The 23072-nt window shown below is 41.5% G+C and overlaps 1 protein-coding gene across 7 annotated transcripts; it reads left to right on the top strand.

Moving 5' to 3' along the window:
- Positions 1-1321: 1321 nt before the first annotated feature.
- LOC112266794 (transcription elongation factor SPT5) lies at positions 1322-23049 on the top strand. 7 transcript variants are annotated; one of them, XM_024444605.2, is made up of 32 exons: positions 1377-1504; positions 1594-1626; positions 2034-2149; positions 2353-2506; positions 2637-2702; positions 3027-3032; positions 6908-6919; positions 7128-7197; positions 7312-7377; positions 7475-7540; positions 7649-7679; positions 7798-7866; positions 8195-8446; positions 8567-8656; positions 8743-8813; positions 8922-9027; positions 9161-9254; positions 9369-9505; positions 10846-11001; positions 11127-11273; positions 11567-11713; positions 13096-13221; positions 13347-13437; positions 13611-13721; positions 14287-14389; positions 14508-14635; positions 14799-14904; positions 15109-15267; positions 15416-15584; positions 20828-21031; positions 22419-22514; positions 22649-23049. In XM_024444605.2, exons 3-32 carry the CDS (start codon positions 2063-2065, stop codon positions 22787-22789), a joined length of 3261 nt encoding a protein of 1086 aa, XP_024300373.1. In that variant the 5' UTR covers positions 1377-1504; positions 1594-1626; positions 2034-2062; the 3' UTR covers positions 22790-23049. The 7 variants fall into 7 exon arrangements, with proteins under 7 accessions (XP_024300372.1, XP_024300373.1, XP_024300371.1 ...); XM_024444604.2 differs by lacking the exons at positions 1377-1504; positions 3027-3032 and adding an exon at positions 1322-1339 and having other exon boundaries at positions 7092-7197; XM_024444603.2 differs by lacking the exon at positions 3027-3032 and having other exon boundaries at positions 7092-7197.
- Positions 23050-23072: the final 23 nt, after the last annotated feature.

The following is a 23072-nucleotide window of genomic DNA, read 5'->3' as shown; positions in this document are numbered from 1 at the left end:
ATATTGAGGGTATTATTCTGGTGACATGATGATCGATGCTTGACTGCCATTTGACAAATAAAAACGATCTCGCTCACTCACCACGTTTCCATCCACAGTTTTTATGCTTGAGTTAAGTCATACTGTATGAAAATAAAATCTTGACACCTGTGATGGAAACAGGGATTTAAGGAACAATGTTATAAATGCCTTTGTTCGTTTGACATGGAGGGATATTTTTGTTTATTAGGCTATAATAAGTTATAAGTTATGATGAACTTCACAGGGTGGTGAATATCGAGGGTCTTATTCTGGTGAAATGATGATGATGCTTTACTGCCGTTTGACAAATACACATATTTTTGCTCTTATCTATAATAATCTCATCATGTTGACAATTATTTATTTTTTTCTCTCTTATCCATAATAGTCTAATCATGTAGATTTGTATAGCCTACCAACAGAGCCTAACCACACTGTATCTGTGAGTTGTTGCTATGGTGCATGTCCCAAGACCAGAGTAGGCACATTTGCTATTTAATGCAACTGTTGAAAATGTGATGGAAACACATTGAAGCGAAAAAGTACATTTTGTGTGCCCTACATCATCACTCAGTGATTTATCTACAGATTTGTCTCTGCAACAAGTCCTGGTGGAAACACCACTGGTGGGGAAAATGGGTATATTTTCTTTATGCAAATTTTTGAATATTTGCATGAAAATCTGTCAACAATTGGAAGGAAACTAGCTAATCATGGAAATAAAAGTGCTGAAATCATGTTGGTTCACTATTTAAAAAGAAGATGGAGAACAAGCTATAGGACTAAAAATACCAGAGTTTGGGTGCAGGTACAGGCGACTAGTGCTAGCTAAAGCTACCTAGCAAGAATTTAAAATAAATAAAACATTGTAATATCGATTTTTTTCCCCCCCCATCACTACTAGTAGGCCTAGGCTACCTAATGTTTAGTGTACCTCTTTTTATATAGTATAACTAGGCTATGTGGAAAAAAGGAAAAGAACAACATAATGATAACCATAGTTTTAAAAGTATGTAGATAGATAGTGCTCAAAGGAATAAATCATATCGGAATTCCTCCATCTTTATGCACCATAGCGACTTGAGATACTAGTATTTGACTCTATGCTTACCAACGGTTTAAAAAACGTTTTTGTGGTATCATTATGTTGTTCTTTTCCTTTTTTCCACATAGCCTAGTGATACTATATAAAAAGAGGTACACCAAACATTAGGTAGCCTAGGCCTACTTGGGATCAGGTGAATTATAATGACAATACAAAAAAAAAGTTAAGGAGAGCACTGTACAAATGGCGAATTTAGCAAATGAGGCGTTTGTGGTAAGTACATGGGGGCCGCCATCTTCATGCACCTTCGCCATTATTATTACAGCCAGAAATCAGGTGTGCTGTTATGAACATGGGTAGTGATATGGAGACCACAGATATAAACATATTTAATGAGACTGCACCACAACAAGTATTTCAAACCATCGCGAGAATGTGGTTCGTTGCCTTCCAAATTTCGTTATTCTGTATATCGAAGGAAGTGGAAGTGACAAAAAAAATATCTAACAATTTCTTTCTTCTTTTAGTTAAGTCCAAACCAAGACACGTGTTTTAGAAAGGTAATACCGCTAGCTATGCATGGAATGTATTTATCAAAATATTATTGTAGATTTGTTGTTTGCTAGCTTAACGTTAGCTTCCGAGCTGGCTCGCGTGATCCTGAGGCTACTAACTTACTATACTAGGCCTTGCTTTCGCTTTTAGCTATCAACATTGTACATTCTCTGTGTTGTTTCGGTCGTTACATTATCGTAATAAGCTAACTGACTATGTACATTGTTAGAGAATAACGTAGCTCAGCGTATTACCCTGAAACACATTTTCTCCAGCTTTTTGGGTAGCTACTGTAGCTAGTAATACAGTCAGTGTTAGATAGCATTTAATTTTCAGTCTCACCCAAGCAAGGACTGTCTGAACTAAGTTAACGTTAGTTAGAAAACTAAAATTACTGTGCTTTTCAACTCAGTCTCTTTGGAGGAGACCCCGGCTCCAAGAATGTCGGACAGTGAAGACAGCGACTTCTCTGACAACCAGAGTGAACAAAGTAGCGAAGCCGAGGAGGTGGATAAAAATGAGGCAGAGGTAAGCTAGCTAGCTACCTAACACTGCCTTGCACTGTGTGAATGGGTAGGTGGTGGAACAGATGCACCTGTGCATGCATTGCCCTCAATTTGCTACTGTATCAGAATTGATGCTAACAAACCTAGACTGGCTCCAAATTGACATTGCACGTTTTACTGCATTGACATAACTTGTGAGTGGTTTGAATGTTTTCCCCTATACAGGAAGATGGGCAGGCAAGTTTATCTGGCAGTGACAAGGCAGCAGAAGAGGAAGGGGAAGACTTGGCAGATGAGTATGACGAAGAGGAGGAAGAGGATGATGATGACCGTCCCAGAAAGAAACCCAGGCATGGAGGTTTCATCTTAGATGAAGCCGGTAAGACAAATCTAGACTTGAATAATACCATTGCAGTGTAGAATAGTTGTCAACATGTTCTTGCTCACCAAAACGTTTTAGTTTTAATGTATCTGAAAGAAACTCTACTTATCCCTCTGGTTTTGTTTAGATGTGGATGATGAGTATGAAGATGAAGACCCGTGGGAGGAAGGTGCTGAGGATATTTTAGAGAAAGGTAAGGTCACACATGGGGCCATGTTTGAGGATATCTAAAACCTGAGAGGGAGTTCTATATGAGTAACGTTGGGGCAGTTGTCTGTTGATGAGGACTGAGTTCATGAACTTTGTTGAATTTTAAATTATTTGAAAATTACTTTCCTATGGGTGGTGTGCAGATGCTTAGGCATGATGGATTTGTCTGTAGTATTGTTTGGATTCAGGAAGGGACTGGCAGCATTACAAATACAATCAACAAATCTATGCCAAAATGAGTATATGTGAGTGTTGACTGTGTTCTTCCTGTGCTAATAATTCCTTTTCTTGTGCATGCCTCCTTCAGTTAACGGTAAATCAATTCCAGATTTTCTGCTCTCTGTTTTCCTTGCATCTAATTAAATGGATTGGTTATCTCTCATTCAATAAGTCACATTCTGTTATAACTCCACCCACATTTTTGTACTGCTGCACTTCTAATCTAAAGGAGCACTGATGGCAAATACATTATTGGGGGCTACCTGTATGAGGTAATACATTAGTATATTGTATTTGACAGCTGTGACCTATTTACTAGTGAGGAAAATATTGTAGAAATGTTGTTGGATGGTATGTTAACCTGACACCGGCAGAGTTATGACTTATCATTAGGGATGCAAAGGGTCGGATATTTTCCATGGGAAGTTAAGCCTGGGATTTTTGCTTAAATTCCTCAAAGTGATCTTATAACAGTGACTGTTTTTTTGTGTGGGATACACATAAGGCAATTGTGGCATATCTTGGTTTAACTATCCCCAATTCAATGGAATTGCAACCCTCTGTATGCACAGTGCACTCTTCCATCACATGTACAGCTCATTCTCAAGATCTTGCACACTAATGAGATGCTATTGAGCCCACACTACTACACTGTCTGAGCCAAGGACCACATGCTTTCTGGTAAGTTTTGATCAATTACAATACTGGGTGGGGTGAATATATTTTATATTACATTTATTAATTTTTTTACTAGTAAATAAACTCAGCAAAAAAGAAACGGCCCTTTTTCAGGACCCTGTCTTTCAAAGATAATTTGTAAAAATCCAAATAACTTCGCAGATCTTCATTGTAAAGGGTTTAAACACTGTTTCCCGTGCTTGTTCAATGAACCATAAACAATTAATGAACACGCACCTGTGGAACGGCCGTTAAGACACTAACAACTTCGAGGCGGTAGGCAATTAAGGTCACAGTTATGAGAACTTGGGACACTAAAGAGGCCATTCTACTGACTCTGGAAAAACACCAAAAGAAAGATGCTCAGGGTCCCTGCTCATCTGCGTAAACGTGCCTTAGGCATACTGCAAGGAGGCATGAGTACTGCAGATGTGGCCAGGGCAATAAACTTCAATATCTGTACTGTGAGACACCTAAGACAGAGCTACAGGGAGACAGGACGGTCAGCTGATTGTCCTCGCAGTGGCAGACCACGTGTAACAACGCTGTGCGTTACAGGGAAGACATCCTCCTCCCTCATGTGGTACCCTTCCTGCAGGCTCATCCTGACATGACTCTACAGCATGACAATGCCACCAGCCATACTGCTCGTTCTGTGTGTGATTTCCTGCAAGACAGGAATGTCAGTGTTCTGCCAGCGACGAGCCCGACTCTCAATCCCATTGAGCACATCTGGGACCTGTTGGATCGGAGGGTGAGGGCTAGGGCCATTCTCCCCCAGAAATGTCCGGGAACTTGCAGGTGCCTTGGTGGTAGAGTGGGGTAACATCTCACAGCAAGAACTGGCAAATCTGGTGTAGTCGATGAGGAGAAGATGCACTGCACTACTTAATGCAGCTAGTGGCCACACCAGATACTGACTGTTACTTTTGATTTTGACCACCTTTGTTCAGGGACACATTATTTAATTTCTGGTAGTCACATGCCTGTGGAACTTGTTCAGTTTGTCTCAGTTGTTGAATCTTATGTTCAGACAAATATTTACACATGTTAAGTTAGCTGAAAATACACACAGCAGACAGTGAGAGGATGTTTCTTTTTTTGCTGAGTTTAGTAGCCTTCAGCAGTGTTTAAATAATTTCTAACTTGTTAACAATTTCTGCTTGATAGTTTTTGCTACCATGTGGGTTTTAGCTTGCTTGAGCCTGCTAACTGAGTGTTAATTCAACTGTTTCCATACATGTTTCATTTTAAAACATGTATCTTACAAAGGAGTCATTTAATTTAACTGCTTAACTATTTATTTATCTGTACATGGAATTGTATTTATTTTATTTCTCTTTTTTTTCTAATCTTTACAGGAAAATGCCACGGGCACTATCTGATGTGTGAAGACTTTTCACTGCAGCTAATGTAGAAGGAAATGTGTACATTTGCAAATACTGTGCCAAATCAAATGTGAAGCATACAACAAAGATGTGCAGGAAGTTCCCTCAGTGCTCACAACAAGCAACCTCTGAGACAAGTCCCTCTACTTCTAATCGAGGTGAAAATGATGAATCAGACACCATATCGATAGCATCAGCTCATGGTCCTCCTTTTTTGACTCAATGGAGGAATGTAGTCAGAGAAATGTTGATGAATGTCTTGCTCGAGCTGTGTATGCAACTGGTTCACCTCTGCTCACAGGCAATGTGTATTGCAATAGATTTCAGATTTTTTTTTCGCCCAGCATACACCCGTTTAACTAGACATGCTTTATCTACAACAGACACACCTGTCTCTACATTACAGATGAGCTGAAGGCAGTCATCAATGACCTTGGACCACAGAAGGTATTTGCACTGATGACAGACATGCATTGAATCTGCTTCTCAAGGACATCATGGCACCGAAAACAATGTATACACTCAACAAGAGAGCAAAGGAAATTGTTAGGTATGTGAAGGGTCAACAAGTTATAGCAGCAATCTACCTCACCAAGCAAAGTGAGAAGAATAAGAGCATCGCATTGAAGCTGCCCAGCAACACCCGTTGGGGTGGTGTTGTCGTCGTGTTTGACAGTCTTCTGGAGGGGAAGGAGTCTCCAGGAAATGGCCATATCACAGTCTGCCGATATGGACAGCCCCATCACGAGGATCCTCCTGGATGATGTATTTTGGGTTCTTGGCAGTCTGGCAAAGTACACGTCCAAGCAAGGGCTTTGGGAAGGAGGTGCAATATGGCCGTTGTGCCAACATATCTCATCAGCACCTGGTGGAAGGGACTTTGTGGATCTGAGGCTCTTTCCCCTATTGTCTCCATCATCCTCCAAATCCCACCAACATCAGCCACCTGGTTCTTGTTTGGGAACACACACACACCAAAGCACGCAACAGGTTGACCAATATAAGGGTTTAAAAATTGGTGGCAATCTGGGGACATTTGAGGCTTTTTGAGCCTGACAACGAGCCATCCTCAACAGGGTTGTAAAGTGACAGTGAAGATGAGGCCTCAGAGGCTGATGTTCAAGAGGTGGACTTTGAGGAGGTCCAGGGAGAAGACATGGAAGCCTGAGAGGAAGACAACCAAAGCTTTAGTCTAGAAACTATAATTTTACAGAGATGCGATGGATCATTCAATATTCTCTTTCTTTTGTTCTTCAGTGAAATCATCTCATGTGATGAGTCAACTCATTTAATTAAAGTTCAATTCATAACTAAATTGTTTTTATTTCTATTGGAAGGTTTTTTTTGCAATTGTCTACTTATGATAAGGTAAAAGTTTTGTTTCTGTCTCCATATGGTAAATATATCCAATGCAAAAAAACATCTACATTTAAATTGAATTAATATTCATTTTCATATATTCCCGTTAATTCCCACGGAAAGTTTCCACCTTTTGAGTATTCCCCGAAATGTACAACCTTATTTGTAGTAAATAATCAGACCATGGGGTTCTAGGCACTTACGTGAACCAAGTGTGACCATTTGCCTGAAATGCTACCTGCTAGAAGAAAGCTAATATGTGTGATTTAGCTAAATTATATTGTTTTAAGCTTTTTTTGGCATGTCAATCAGCCATATCACAAAGACTCATAAGCATCCACATTACAATTACCCACATTACAATCATCCTTGGTCTCATGAGCCATTTGGTCTTTTACCATCATTAATGTAAAAAATAAAAATAAAATTCTTTCATTTGTTCCTTTCTGTGCCCTTGCCACTCTTTGCTTTGTGTGTATGACAATCTCATTTGGCTCTTAATGTGTTTTCCTCCCTCTACCTTAACCTGCCTGGCCCGGAGCAGAGGAAGCTGAGGGTAAGTGTTTTTCTTCTTCCAATATGAAAAAGACCTACCTACCACTTGGGGCTAGACATAGGTTCTTTAAAGGACCACTTGTTTGAACGGAGAACTTCTACATTCAATCTTATACATTAAATAGTTTTTTGTGTGACTGTAGTGGGCTCACTGAGTCTGCTTTACTCTTCAGTGTCCAACATTTCACTGAGTCTGCTTTACTCTTCAGTGTCCAACATTGACCATGTGGTCCTGGATGAGGACAACTCTGGTTCCCGCAGGCTGCAGAACCTCTGGAGGTAATGTGTTCTTATGGGCTACGAGTGGCTAGGGTTCTTTCCATTAATATTCCAGTTGTTACTATGCGAAGCTGTGTTCTTGAAGTCTGACATTTGAATTTTTGGACATTTCAGAGATTCCAGAGAAGAGGCCTTGGGTGAATATTACATGAGGAAATATGCCAAGCAATCAGGAAATGAGTGAGTATTTTCACAGTAGTAATCTGTTAATTCTGTTTCAACATTGATTTTACCGGTTATCCCTTTGACTGAAATTTCGGTTTTTGATTCCCTCTAGTTTTCCTGGGGGTTCTGAGGAACTGTCTGATGACATCACCCAGCAGCAGCTGCTCCCTGGCGTCAAGTATGTATCACCTTCACCAAGATGGGGAATGTATTATTAGTGCACTACGACAATCCAATCTATATACATATTCTCAATGTTCTTGGTATTGTATATTCTTTTTCAAAGGGATCCTAATCTTTGGACGGTCAAGTGTAAGGTATGGAGCTTATATTTTTGTGTAGACATCCTAAAGTTCAGCACACAATAAAAACAGTTTTTAATTAAAAATAATAATAATAATACTTTTGCCTATGTCATGTATTTTGTCATTACAGATTGGAGAAGAGAGAGCAACCGCCATCGCATTGATGAGGAAATTCATTGCCTATCAATTCACAGACACGGTATGTCCCCACCCTAATTTTCTGCATTCACAGCTTCTATAGCTTTTATCTCTTATTCTTATCTGTATTTTTTGAAACTGAACTGTTGGTTAGGGGCTCGTAAGTATGTATGGTTGTATTCGGTGCATGTGACCTAATAAGATTTGATTTGATTTGAAATGTTATTTGTAATAAGATGCTAATGTTTGCATTTAGTGTTTTATATGATGGATCTCTTGATAGCCTGTATATCTCTTGGCGATTTATATATAAATAAAGAAATAAAAAGGGGGGAAAAAGGGCGCTTTGACAACCTGTGAAATGTTTTCTTATACACCATTCTACACAGCCCCTCCAAATCAAGTCGGTAGTGGCTCCCGAACATGTCAAAGGTTACATCTATGTGGAGTCGTACAAGCAGACTCACGTCAAGGCTGCAATTGATGGAATAGGCAACCTGAGGATGGGCTTCTGGAACCAGCAGATGGTTCCCATCAAGGAGATGACAGACGTCCTCAAGGTGGTCAAAGAGGTGACTAACCTCAAGCCCAAGTCCTGGGTCCGCCTCAAGAGAGGCCTCTACAAAGATGACATTGCCCAGGTATGCTTGAAACACATTGTGGAAGTCGACACTTGTGAAGACTGATGAAAATGTATTTTGAAGACAAAGGTAAATATCCTTACCATATTCTTGGAACATACATGTATTCTCCTCCTTTAGGTGGACTATGTGGAGCCCAGTCAGAACACGATATCACTGAAGATGATTCCCAGGATAGATTTGGACAGAATTAAGGCCCGTATGAGCATGGTAAGCAACGGCAGCACTCTGTTGTCATGGGCTACTCACCACCCTCAACTTTGATATCCCATGACACTTCCTGTTGTGTCTCCCAGAAAGACTGGTTTGCAAAGCGGAAGAAGTTCAAGAGACCAGCCCAGAGACTCTTCGATGCGGAAAAGATCAGGTACAATGAAACATGTCCTGAAGACTATCATTATTGGGGATTTGATTACACTGTCCCAAATAGATAAGATCGCAGCCTCGATTACTTCCTGATGGTGTTTTCTTGCAGGTCACTTGGTGGGGATGTCAGCCACGATGGAGACTTCATGATATTTGAAGCTAACCGCTACAGCCGTAAAGGGTTCCTCTTCAAGAGCTTTGCCATGTCTGCTGTGGTAAGACGACCACGTTTTCTCAATACCACTGTTTTATTGGCCATTTGTTGAAAGCCCTATAGTGAAAAACGGGTCTGAAAAGTGTTCTTAGTTATCTGTACCCATGGCTCAGTCTCTTTATTGTGATCTATAGATCACTGAAGGAGTGAAACCCACTCTGTCTGAGCTGGAGAAGTTTGAGGATCAGCCAGAAGGTATTGATCTGGAGGTGGTGACTGAAACCGCAGGTAACAGCAACTTCTACAGCATACTCAGGATATATGAGATTTGGTATTTACTTTCTGGTTTTCATTTACGTGTATCTGCTTTTGTAAGAGGCATGTTTTGTTGTGTGAACACAGGTAAAGAGCGTGAGCACAATCTCCAGGCTGGGGACAACGTGGAGGTGTGTGAAGGGGAGCTGATCAACTTGCAGGGCAAGATCCTGAGTGTGGATGGCAACAAGATCACCATCATGCCCAAGCATGAGGACCTGAAGGTAATGACAAGCGCCAAGCAGACAATGACATTGGGAGGACATTTCAGATTTGTCCTACTAGAGTTGGGCCTAAAGTCAAATTGTGTGGAAACAGGTTCACATTGGTTAGAATTGTCAAAACGGTACATAATGTTCTGCTAGTTTTCAGTAGAATTTTGTTCAGATATTCTCAGGCCCTAAAGTAAGATATTCAGTCTACTTGTTGTTAAAAACAAGCCAAAAACGTTGACCCTGGTTCAAGCCGCTACGAACCAGATTCTTGTTTGCATTGGAATGATGTTTTGTTATTTATTTGTCTAGCCAAACAAATTGGAATTTCAATGAGAACTACCAGTAAACCAGGGGTGGGCAATCAACATAGTGATGATTTTTTTTGTGTGTTTTTTGACTGATATTTATCGAAATCGCCGCATCAATTTGCGTGGCAGAAAAGGGCAGTTATTTACATTGTTTCTGTTTTTTCTGCATACTTTCGATCTGATTTTAGACGTTCAGATAATAAGAGATAATACAGATAATAAGAACATATGTGAAATGACTAATATAGGAAAGGTGTGCGTTTTTATTTGCAATCACAAAGTGACTGAAAAGCATCAAAGATTTTGTAAATTTCAGGAAAACATTATGGAAGCTCATCAGGTAATAACTGTGTATAAAAAGGTAATCTGCATTGCTTTCAATTGCAGTTTTGTCACAGTTCCTTCTAAAATGTCCTGCGCGGCTTGTGTCTTAGAGGAAAACCGAATGCATGTCTTCCTGAGTTCCTCCAACCTTTCAAAAGCAAGAGCCAAAATCTGCTAATAGCGGACATCGGATGTTACTTGTGTAACTGCAGTTCTATGTGCTAAGCTTTGCATTCAGTTGACTATAGACAAGCTCTTTTTTATTTTTTACTAAATCCACCGCAGGCTGCATTTAATTGGCTAGCAAGCCAGATTCTGGTTCAGCCAAGTCAAATAGCCTGCAAAGGGAACACGATTCATCACAGCAAGAAGAAAGCATCGGGCTGTGTGTAGTTATGAATAGACTACTTAATCATGCTTCCCAAAAATGTGGGAGTGGTAGAATATGACCCGGGGTCAAGCGATCACAAACCAGATTCTTGTTTGCGTAGGGATAATGTGGTTAGTTATTAGTCAAGCCGCAAAAACTGGGATTTCGAGAACTAACTCCCATTACAGCATGATGAAGAAATTGGGCTTCCCAAAAATGTGGGACGGAATGAATTACGGGATCAAAACGTTCACATGAGGCGGCCAGACATTCCCACTGTGTTCCGTTCATTCTATTGGCACTGATACAAAATAATGGTTTGTTATTGATGTCTGGTCTGTGTGCAGGATCCGCTGGAGTTCCCGGCCCATGAATTGAGGAAGTACTTCCGTATGGGTGACCACGTCAAGGTGATAGCAGGCCGCTACGAGGGCGACACCGGCCTCATCGTACGCGTGGAGGAGAACTTTGTCATCCTCTTCTCTGACCTCACCATGCACGAGGTAAGCAACGTCACATTATTGAACTGGGACATCAATCAAATCAAATAAATAATCATATTTTGCATAATTCCTACGTAACTTCAATTAACCATTATCGATTTTACGTGGGTGTGTGTGCTCTGCAGTTGAAGGTCCTGCCCCGGGACTTACAGCTGTGCTCTGAGACGGCGTCAGGGGTAGATGCCGGGGGCCAGCACGAATGGGGAGAGCTGGTCCAACTGGACCCCCAGACCGTGGGAGTTATTGTCAGGCTGGAGAGAGAGACATTCCAGGTTGGTACTCATTTTACTCTTCTGCAAAATACATTTCCACTTAAATGATCAGGTTCAGATCAGGACAAAATAAATGTTATTTTATAAGAGATTGTGTGTGTGGGCTTGGAGTCGTGGTTGTGTGCCTGCTGGAGAGATGTTTTGTCCATCTGTTCTTGAAATGGGAACTTGAGTGATTTTGCTCAATTTTAAAATTGGCACATAGTGTAATGTCTATTAAATTGTGGCAGTCAAGCCTAAATCCCTGAGCATTCCTATAGTGCTCACACATGTATTCCTCTTCTTCTCCCCAGGTCCTCAACATGCACGGCAAGGTGCTGACGGTGCGTCACCAGGCAGTGAATCGGCGGAAAGACAACCGCTTTGCTGTGGCGCTGGACTCTGAGCAGAACAACATTCACGTCAAAGACATCGTTAAGGTCATCGACGGGCCACACTCGGTAAGATTCACCACAGTTCTGCTTTCTATAGGTCTAAGCTCATAAATGTATTTCTCAACTCCAGCTTTAGTAGGGCCCTATAAAATCTGTGACGTGGACAGGAATTAAACTATATTCAAAAATGTATTACATTTAATCGGAAATCAACTAAATGTACTGAACTTATTAGATCATTTATTAATTTGCCTAAGATGATCATAATCAAGAACAAAATGCATAAGTGATTCTTAGTTTCCTTGAACTTTCTGAAGAGACGATGTGGAATTGCCTCGGGCTGTGTGCGCGTTTGTCTACCACTTCGTGTAGCCGTTAGCGAAGATGCTAATGATAACTATCGTCTGGTAGATGGAAAGGCTTTCCAAAAAACCTTGTCAATTTAAATGTTAACTACAAAGTAGCCTACCTAGCAGATTAATCATGATTGTTTGCATAAATCCAGTGGAGATTTGTTTAGCAAACTCTGCAATCACATTTGTGCTATAGAAACACTGCTAACCGAACAAGTCTCTTGCTGGTGTACACTTACATTTGAAGGGGATCTACACCCAAAAATGAAAATTCCTTAGATTTTTCCCAGACCTCAAACGTGGTCTCCTGATTTCGTTTAAGCCTTGTTGTGAACTTAGAACATTACAATGTTGTTTTTAAAGGGATTTTGAGAAAATAAATGACATCTGAAACCAGGAAAAACAAAACATTGAATGGAAAAGTAAATGGAATTAGGCAACAAAAAATATTGTCTAGGGCTCTACTATAGGCCTCCATCCAGGTTTGGTGACTACTTTCAAAGCCAGTGTCTGGACTCGAGCCCTCATTTACAAAATTGGTAAGTCAGCTTGAAGAGCTTTGACGTACAGCACCAGTCAAAAACTTTGGGCACACCTACTCATTCCAGGTTTTTTTTGGGGGGGGGTTGCGAGAATGCCAAGTGTGTGCAAAGCTGTCAAGGCAAAGGGTGGCTACTTTGAAGTATCTCAAATATAAAATATATTAGGGATGCACGATATAGCTGTGAACATATCGGAATCGGCCGACATTCGCTAAAAATGCCAACATCGCTATCGGCTAGTTTAACGCCGGTGCATCACTAAAATATATTTTAATTTAACACTTTTGGTTACTACATGATTCCATATGTGTTATTTCATAGTTTTGATGTCTTCACTTATTCTACAATGTAGAAAATAGTTTAAAAAAATAAAGACCCTTGACTGTGTAAGTGGGTCCAAACTTTGGACTGGTACTTTATTTTCATGCACAAAATGGGACTGTATGTTGAGTTTTAGGCCATATTGCTTATCTCTAGCTGTTTTTCAGTTTGCCAAAGGTGCGATTAGCATGTATAGGTTGTTAGCATATAAGTGGTGTGGTTTGTTTGCCAGGGGCGTGAGGGAGAGATCCGCCACATTTTCAGAGGCTTTGCCTTCCTGCACTGTAAAAAGCTGGTGGAGAACGGGGGCATGTTCGTCTGCAAGACACGCCATGTGGTGCTGGCCGGGGGCTCCAAGGTCAGTCTTCCATTTAGCTCTCACCGCATCACTTTCAAGTCTTCCATCTATGCCATCACCTCTTAACCTTCTCCAGTGGGAACCATCAGAGCTGTTGTTGACGTTTTGATTCTTCCATTCTTTAGCCCAGAGACGTCACCAACTTCACCGTGGGAGGCTTCGCTCCGAGGAGTCCAAGTATCAGCAGCCCCATGCATCCAGGTGGTGGTGGTGGTGGTGAGTGGAGTATAGCTCACAGAGAGCATGTGGTCACTCTCACCATAAACTGTGTATTACACTGCCCTTTGTTGATTTGTAGAAATTAGCAAACAGTTGCTTAGTGCAGGATACAACACAAAATAACAATTATCAGACCACAGGCATTACACAACTCCTGTTCTCTCCTTCAGGTCAGCAGCAGAGGGGTGGTGGAGGAGGTGGACAGATGGGGCGTGGCCGGGGCAGGAGGGACAACGACCTGATTGGACAGACCGTCCACATCTCCCAGGGACCATACAAGGGTAATGCTGCGTTCATAACTCAGAAATGTGTACATATCAGCATACGGCTCGGAGAAAATGACTTGAATGCTCCTCCAGCTGGTAATTACTAGTGGGAAACTGATCTGTCATCTCCAAGCTCTGACTTCTCCCACATGCTAAAATCTGATGTCGCATACTATTGAAATTATCTCAATAACAGCATTTTTGACACTTAAATGCAACAGCAAAACATTATTTACAAAAAACATCTGTTTTTGAACACTATAATTTTTTTGCAACTTTAATAGCTGTACTTTTAGTTTATTTTTAACCCAGCTTGTTTGCCATTAGCCAATCTGCGTTCTCAATGAGTTCAAGGCATGTGAATGCACACAAGTAGGATTTTCTGAGTTTCCCACTTGCTATGAATGCAGAAAAAGGACCAAACCAGGTCACGTGAACCAGATGGGGTTGTCCTCTGCCATAGAATGGACAATAAACACATTAAGCAGAAATGCTGTTGCACCATGGGTGTTGGAGTTTCAACACTTGGATCATTCTCAATAGGGAATCTTTTGACCTAATCCTTGCCATTATTTCCCAGGGTACATTGGAGTGGTGAAGGATGCCACTGAGTCGACAGCCAGAGTGGAGCTGCACTCAACATGCCAGACCATCTCTGTGGACCGACAGCGTCTCACCACAATGTTCGTTCACATCATCAGGGATCTATTACAATGATATATTGTGAACACAGTGATATTAACGCAATAGTTCACCTTTTTAGAGTGTTAATTAATGTTGACTTGTTTTTGTTACATTCAGGGGAGCCAAGAGGCATGGAGGAATGACTTCCACCCACGGACGCACTCCCATGTACGGTTCCCAGACCCCCATGTACGGGACAGGCTCCCGTACCCCCATGTATGGCTCTCAGACCCCCTTACACGATGGTGAGCGAGACACCCCACCAAGGAAATACCTCTATGGCCCTCAATCAGAATATATATATATATATATATATATATATATATATATATATATATATATATATATATATATATCTATGACCTGCAATATAACTATTCTCATTGTGGTGATCCTTGTTCCCCACAGGGAGCCGTACACCGCACTACGGCTCGCAGACTCCGTTGCATGATGGGAGCAGAACGCCGGGGCAGAGCGGAGCGTGGGACCCCAACAACCCCAACACACCGTCCAGGTAAGCTACATGTGGGGAAAAAACTAAATGTGGGAAATAGCCTCAGCATTCTATGGTTGATAAGGGTTTCTTCATCTTTGCCGGGTCAAGAGTTGTCAAAGTTAATACAGCTATTTTTCTGTACTTTCTACAGATCCTGAAAATATGTTTCCCTAATAGGATAACTTTTTGGAAACAGCCTTTAACCTGTTCCTCTTGTTTCAGGGCGGACGATGACTTTGAGTTTGGTTATGATGACGAGCCCTCGCCGTCCCCTCAGGGCTACGGGGGCACGCCTAACCCCCAGACCCCTGGCTACCCAGAGGTGCCCTCACCCCAGGTCAATCCCCAGTACAACCCCCAGACCCCAGGCACCCCAGCCATGTGAGTCTCACACACATACGGTTTTCCATTGTCTATTTGCTGTCTTTTTCAATGTCTCTAGGCCCCTTTTACAGTGACGACCAACTGCTCAAGGTGAGTTTGGTTCTCTCCGTCCTAGCCAAGTCCACTGACTGTGTGTGTTCCTCAGGTACAACACGGAACAGTACTCGCCGTACACTGCCCCCTCCCCACAGGGCTCGTACCAGCCCAGCCCCAGTCCCCAGAGCTACCATCAGGTGGCCCCCAGCCCAGTGGGCTACCAGAACACACACTCACCAGCCAGCTACCACCCCACACCCTCACCCATGGCATACCAGGTAAGACCCACCACGCTTGACATACATTTATTTTTTTTGCCACTTAGTAGGACTGATGTTGATTTAAAAATTGTACTGGTCTGAAAGCTCAAGTCACTTATCCCCAAAAAAAGAAAAATGGTCTGTAACACCATTTCTACATCATTGTATGATGCCCAGAACTACTTAAAAAAAGAAATTCCATTACTATCTTTTTACCATAGAGAAAAGATAGAAACATGTAGGCTACACTCTGCCCATTGGCTACTTTGCATATTCAAGCCTGTCTCAAAATACAACACTGCCCCCTTTAAGGGTCTCCTGGAGGATGGTGGGCCACCCTTGGTAGCCTATAAAAATATTGAAACAATTACAACCAAATACTTTCTATATAAAATTCATACAACTGCTGAACATTAAAAACATGTTGAAGCAATGAGGCTGACGCAACTGATCAGACAATTAAGCTTAAAATGTTGATAGAAATGTTAATGTTTACATGACTGTAGGCTACACACGAATGTTCCAAATTGCAATTAGCGTGAAAACACCGTTCTCAAAAGCATACCGCACTCCGAAGCACTTTCATGTGACCGAGGAAAATATCTGTTAGAAATGAAGAGGGGCGATCTAAAGATGCATCAACTAGCATGGGTTACTAATATCACCAGGATTGTGCCTTTGGCTGCTAGACAATAAAACAAGTTAAATTGGAAACGGGTATTCCCAAACTGGGGTACGCAATGCCGTCATGGGTAAGCCAAAAATACAAATGTGATTCACATTTAAATAATACTAATATATATATATATATATGTTCTAACAGTCCATTTATATATCTAGTGTTCAGCGAAATAACAACACCATGTCAAATATTTAACATCCAATCACATTAACCGTTACTCTTGCGGGAATTCCACTAACGGTCCGTATGTAGCTGCTGCTCATTCCGTTTGCTCGAAAATTGATAAATGGTCATAAACAGTAAGCGACACATACCAGCTCTACTGGTAGTACTACTACTACCAGCAGTAGTAGCACTACCCTTTGCAACCACATACCTATTTGAGAGTGGCTTCTCGGCCCTCACTAGCATGAACACTAAATACAGGCACAGACTGTGTGGGAAATGATTTAAGACTGAGACTCTCCAATACAACCCAACATTGCAGAGTTATGTGCATCCTTTCAAGCACACCCATCTTATTAACCTGTGGCGAGTTATTCACAATTTTCAATAAACACAAAAGGTTTTATATGTAAGATGGTTAAATAAAGAGCAAAATGATTGATTATTATATTATTTGTACTCTGGTCCTATGAGCTCTTTGTCCCGGCTCGAGGGAAGAAACAAACTCTCACTCAAACTTGCAACTCAATATTAGGAAGGTGTTCCTAATGTTGGTTATACTTAGTGTATATTCTTGTCCATTTTATTTATAATTTTTTTTTTAAGTACTTGTTCCGGACAAGTGTTAATGTCGAGCCCTTCCACGCACTTCATATTATTTCCCAGACATCTGTCTTTCTCTTTAAGGGTGTTGCAATACATTGTTTTAGCTTTGTGTGTTGACAAGTGTTGCCTTGTCATTCTTTCAAATTAGTAAGACTTAGTGCTGTTGGTTTATACAATGGGCATGTCTTGCCAGAGGGAAAAAACATTTTTACAATCAAACACGTTTGGAGGCTTATCTGCTAAATTCTTCAGGACCTCGAAAGGCGCATCGTTAATCTCCAAGCTGCTTCTCATAACCATTGTTATTGAAGTTGCTCTTAAAAATGCTCGTTATTTACTGACTGCCTCAGCTATTGTAGTGGTCCAGATGGTTTGTTGCCCTCTGGCACTGTTAGGTTCTTATTTTTCAGAGTTAATAACCCACAGACACTAGAGAAGCGTTAACCAAGTTTATTCTTCCCAAAGGTTCTGTACAGCTGAAAACGGACAGCTAAACATTTCAGACATCACAGTTTATATGCATCCTACTTAGGACACTCCTCTTTACAGTTTATGGCTCCACGGGAAAGAAGGTAACCAAATACCAACCCGGATTACTCCCTTAACTTCTCTGGGATATAGTCCCACCTCGCCAACAGCCAGTGAAATTACAGGGCGGCAAATTCAAAACAACAGAAATCTCATAATTTAAAATTCCTTAAACATACAAGTATTATACACCATTTTAAAGAGAAACTTCTCGTTAATCCAACCACAGTGTCTTGACACCTTGCGATTATGTTAGGTCAGCACCTAGCCACAGAAAAACATATAGCCATTTTCCAAAGAAGGAGAGGTGTCACAAAAGTCAGAAATAGCGTTATAAATATTCACTTACCTTTGATCTTCATCGGAATGCACTCTAAGGAATCCTTTTTGTTCGCTTGTTTAGCACAGTAATCTAAATGCACAATGCGCGATCACTTAGTTCAGACAAAAAGTCAAAAAAGTTATATTACAGTTCGTAGAAACATGTCAAATGATGTATAGAATCAATCTTTAGGATGTTTTTATCATAAATCTTCAATAATGTTTCAACCGGACAATTCCTTTGTCTTTAGAAATGAAAAGGAACGCAGCTCGTTCTCACCACCTCTTAGTCAAACAGCTCTTATTCGCTCCCCCTTCACAGTAGAAGCATGAAACAAGGTTCTAAAGACGGTTGACATCTAGTGGAATCCTTAGGAAGTGCAATATGACCCCATAGACACTGTATATTGGATTGGCAAAGACTTGAAAACCAACAAACATCAAATTTCCCACTTCCTGGTTGGATTTTTTTCTCAGGTTTTTGCCTGCCATATGAGTTCTGTTATACTCAGACATCATTCAAACAGTTTTAGAAACTTCAAAGTCTTTTCTATCAAAATCTACTAATTATATGCATATTCTAGCTTTTGGGCCTGAGTAGTAGGCAGTTTACTCTGGGCACCTTATTCATCCAAGCTACTCAATACTGCCCCCCCAGTCCCAAAGAAGTTAAAGGGAACTGACCTCACCCCTCACCTCATGATCCACAGATATCCATCTGTCTTCTCTATATCAACACATCGCTCTCCTACATCAACCACATTCTAAAGCCTTCTGGCTTTTTACAAACTTTCTATTCAAGACTTTGCCTCTATCATTTATTTAATATCTCAATGTTCAAAGTTTAGCCGATTCTAACAGCACCTTATACTCAGTTCTCCACTAAACATAGAATCAAGATTTGTATGTCTTTTTGAACTCCCAGGACGAAGTTGACTACAAATACAAAGTTGCCAATGCCTTTGCAAATGTTTCAAACAAGTGAAAGTTAGAAAAAGCTGTTTAAAATGCAAACTGGGATGACTGTATTAAATTATAAATACAGTAGGCTGCCTAGGACTATATTTTGAAATCAATTTCATGTTCATTCGAGTTCTACTTTTAGGCTACTGTGCCTAGGCTTATGTAATTATTGCGTCAATATACAGGGCATCTGGAGTGTGTTCAGATCCCTTCCCTTTTTCACATTTCATTACATTGACAGTGCATGTCAGAGCAAAAACCAAGCCATGAGGTTGAAGGAATTGTCTGTAGAGCTCCGAGACAGGATTGTGTCGAGGCACAGATCTGGGGAAGGGTGCCAAAACATTTCTGCAGCATTGAAGAACCCCAAGAACACAGTGGCCTTCGTCATTCTTAAATGGAAGAAGTTTAGAACCACCAAGACTCTTCCTAGATCTGGCTGCCCGGCCAAACTGAGCAATCGGGAGAAGGGCCTTGGTCAAGGAGGTGAGCAAGAACCCGATGGTCACTGACTGCTCCAGAGTTCCTATATGGAGATGATTGTCCTTCTGGAAGGTTCTCCCATCACTGTAGCACTTCACCAATCAGGCCTTTATGGTAGAGTGGCCAGACGGAAGCCACACCTCAGTTAAAGGCACATGACAGCCTGCTTGGAGTTTGCCAGAAGGCATCTAAAGACTCTGACCATGAAAAGCAAGATGATCTGATCTGATGAAACCAAGATTGAACTCTTCGGCCTGAATGACAAGCACCGCATCTGGAGGAAACCTAGCACCATCCCTACGGTGAAGCATCGTGAAAGCATCATGCTGTCGGGATGTTTTTCAGCGGCATGGACTGGGAGACTAGTCAGGGTCAAGGGAAAGATGAACGGAGTACAAAGATGTCTTCGAAGAAAACCTGCTCCAGAGCGTTAAGGGCCTCAGACTGGGGTGACTGTTCACCTTTCAACAGGACAATGACCCTAAGCACACAGCCAAGACAATGCAGGCGTGGCTTCAGGACAAGTCTCTGAATGTCCTTGAGGGGCCCGGACTTGAACCCTATCGAACAGGTGCAGCAACATTCCCCATCCAACCTGACAGAGCTTGGTAGGATCTGCAAAGACGAATGGGAGAAGCTCCCCAAATACAGGTGTGCCAAGCTTGTAGCGTCATGCCCAAGAAGACTCGAGGCTGTAATCACTGCCGAATGTGCTTCAACAAAGTACTGCGTAAAGGGTCTGAATACTTAAGTAAATGTGATATTTCCAGAGGAAGGGTTTATTTTATACATTTGCAAACGTTTCTAAACCTACTATGTCATTATGGGGTATTGATGAGGGGGAAAAAAATATTTAATCCATTTTAATCCAATAAGGCTGTAACATAACAAAATGTGGAAAAAGTCAAAGGGTCTGAATACTTTCCGAATGCACTGTATTTGTGTAACAACGTGCACAATGATATACCAAATATGTGGTTTAGTGCTTTGTTGTAGAATAAGCCGCCTCAATAGGCCTGTTAGCATCTATCTATAGGTGATCATATAATTATGTTAGATTAAAAGGAAAAGTCGTCACTGTTTTAACATTGCGTCATTCCAACATCAGCTGAAGATGTAGCGCGTTTCTTAAAACACCATGCAGAAAGAACATTCGCTTGCATGCATTTTGCATCATCATAATGATGTGACACTTTGCTTTTTGAAAACTTGACTACTGGCATGCAAAAGACTTTGGGACTGTATTAACAGTGGACTAATGAAAAATACACTTTTTTTTGTGTGTTTTCCTTTTAAGGTAAGGTGTCTAAAGTAAGATTTGAAAAGAGAGTGAGTGCTGTTGATCAGAGAGCAGAGTTGCCTTTCTTTTGGTCCCATTGGTATGTACACGTGCTTCAACAACTAAGCGAACCTTCTCTCTGCGTGGGGTTTTGGCTGTTGTCGGAACGATGCATCGTTGAAACGAAAAGTTCCATCGCCCTGATCTTTGTTTCCTTCTGTCGTCCCACCCCAGGCCAGTCCGAGCCCCAGCCCGGTAGGCTACAGCCCCATGACCCCCGGCGCCCCCTCCCCTGGCGGCTACAACCCCCACACCCCCGGCTCCAACATCGACCAGACCTCCTGCGACTGGGTCACCACCGACATCCTGGTGCGGGTTAAGGACACCTTCCTGGACAGCCAGGTGGTTAACCAGACGGGCGTCATCCGCAGTGTCACGGTGAGTAGCAAAGATCACACCACTCCTCCACGATCCTAGATGGTACAGGGGTGAAGAAAGGCTCACACATTTGATTCTACTTCATTACCCAAGTTTCCTGTCTGGATTGAAATGGCGGGAACATTACTTTGGCTTTTAGGGAAAAAGAGTTGTATAGAAATATTAATTTCTGGGATTTGTCTTCCATAACCAAAATGGTATGTAGTCATTTGATTTATTTGAGTAGAAATTAACTCTGGATTCCTGACAGTAACGGCTCCGTTTTGGCCTGTTGATGGAAGAAAGGAGACACTGCCAAGATGGAGCAACACTTTTTGTCATGCGTCTTATCTTTGGTAGATTGAGGGGAACAAAAACAATTTAATCAATTTTAGAATAAGGCTGTAACATAGCAATGTGGAGAAAGTCAAGGGGTCTGAATACTTTCTGAATGCACTGTGTATGTGTAACGTCCGTGACCAATGATATACCAAATATAGGGTATATGCTGTATCATCCCTCATATTTGGCTCCCATTGCCTTTTGATGTAACTGATACAAACCCTACAGAATGGGGGGGGGCATCTTTTTTTTTTAATGCCTTATGGGCCTAATGGTAAAGACAAGTATTTTAACGGTAATAATGTATTACCTTTTTTAATGTGACGTGAACACAACCTGTCATGTTTTCATCTGACTGTCAAACAAATCACTTCAAAAGGTAGGCTACTTGCACACGTTCATCCATTCCAAAATAATTCCAGTATCCAAACAGTGCAAACGTTTAATGAAAAGAAAGAAAAATATGTAACAAAACATCAGTGTAATGACACACTCTTGTAACTTGCATTAATTGACTTTTTTTTTTTTTTTTTTTTTTGTCAAAGTCGACACCTGAAAAGAGGCTGAAATACAGCCATCTGTGTCTCCTGAGTTTGCTAGCAAAAGCTCAAGACCAATAGAGGCAGAGTAAAGAGATTACTGCGACTGAAACAACCTGAAACGGTCACTGGTTTAAACCATGACGGAGAGGTGGGGAAGTTCGCTTCATTCTGAATAAGCTTATTTTCATATATTTACCGCTGTAGCAGGACAAAATAGCATTTTATGGCACAGTTGGTAGAGCATGGCGCTTGCACCACGACAAGTTGTGGGTTCGATTCCTAGGGACACCCATTCGTAAAATGTATGTATGCATTAAGTCTCTTTGGATAAAAGTTTTTGCTAAATTGCTTACTATTTTATTATGCTAGAAACCAATAATGGTTAAATTGGAGTTTTGTTGCATTTAGGGGATATTGTCTTATTCCCCCCTTTTACTATTCTTACCTATGTGTTACGTTAACAACATGAACGTGCTGAACCAAGTACTCCCATCATTGACCTGATGCGTCTTCTCCTTCCTCAGGGTGGCATGTGCTCCGTCTTCCTCCAGGACACAGAGAAGGTGGTGAGCATCTCCAGTGAACACCTAGAGCCTGTCACCCCAACTAAGAACAACAAGGTAAGGCTGCTTCTCAACACAACACCTTTCTACTGGACTCAAGTGTTCTGTGGACAGGAGCATGGTTCTTTTGGGTTCATAAGGCTCTGGCTGCTCTTGGTGTGTCATCTGTTGTCTGTGGTGCCTCTCTCCAGGTGAAGGTGATTCTAGGGGAGGACCGCGAGGCCACGGGGATCCTACTGAGTATTGATGGGGACGACGGCATCGTCAGGATGGAGCTGGATGACCAGCTGAAGATTCTCAACCTCCGCTTCCTGGGCAAGCTGGAGCTCTGAGCCATCACACCCCAACCTCACAACACGCCCTCACTGCAAAGCAACGTCACTCAAAACAAGCAGAATATGTGCCCCCATGTTCACTATCAAAGATTAAAATTGCCCGTGTAATTTCTTTTCAGCCAAACTTGTGCTCTTAGTGAACTCGCATTGGTTTTTAGTGCTCTGTGGTTGTAATTTCTGTCTGTTCTTTACTTTTTTTGTTATAGAAACTACCTTTTGGTTATGTGTGTACAATGTCAATTAAATGTTGCACTGTGTGGTGTCTTATATAAACATTTTG

Source organism: Oncorhynchus tshawytscha, linkage group LG14 (assembly GCF_018296145.1).
Source record: "Oncorhynchus tshawytscha isolate Ot180627B linkage group LG14, Otsh_v2.0, whole genome shotgun sequence".
Taxonomy (NCBI): domain Eukaryota; kingdom Metazoa; phylum Chordata; class Actinopteri; order Salmoniformes; family Salmonidae; genus Oncorhynchus; species Oncorhynchus tshawytscha.
This window is presented reverse-complemented; position numbering and strand designations above follow the sequence as displayed.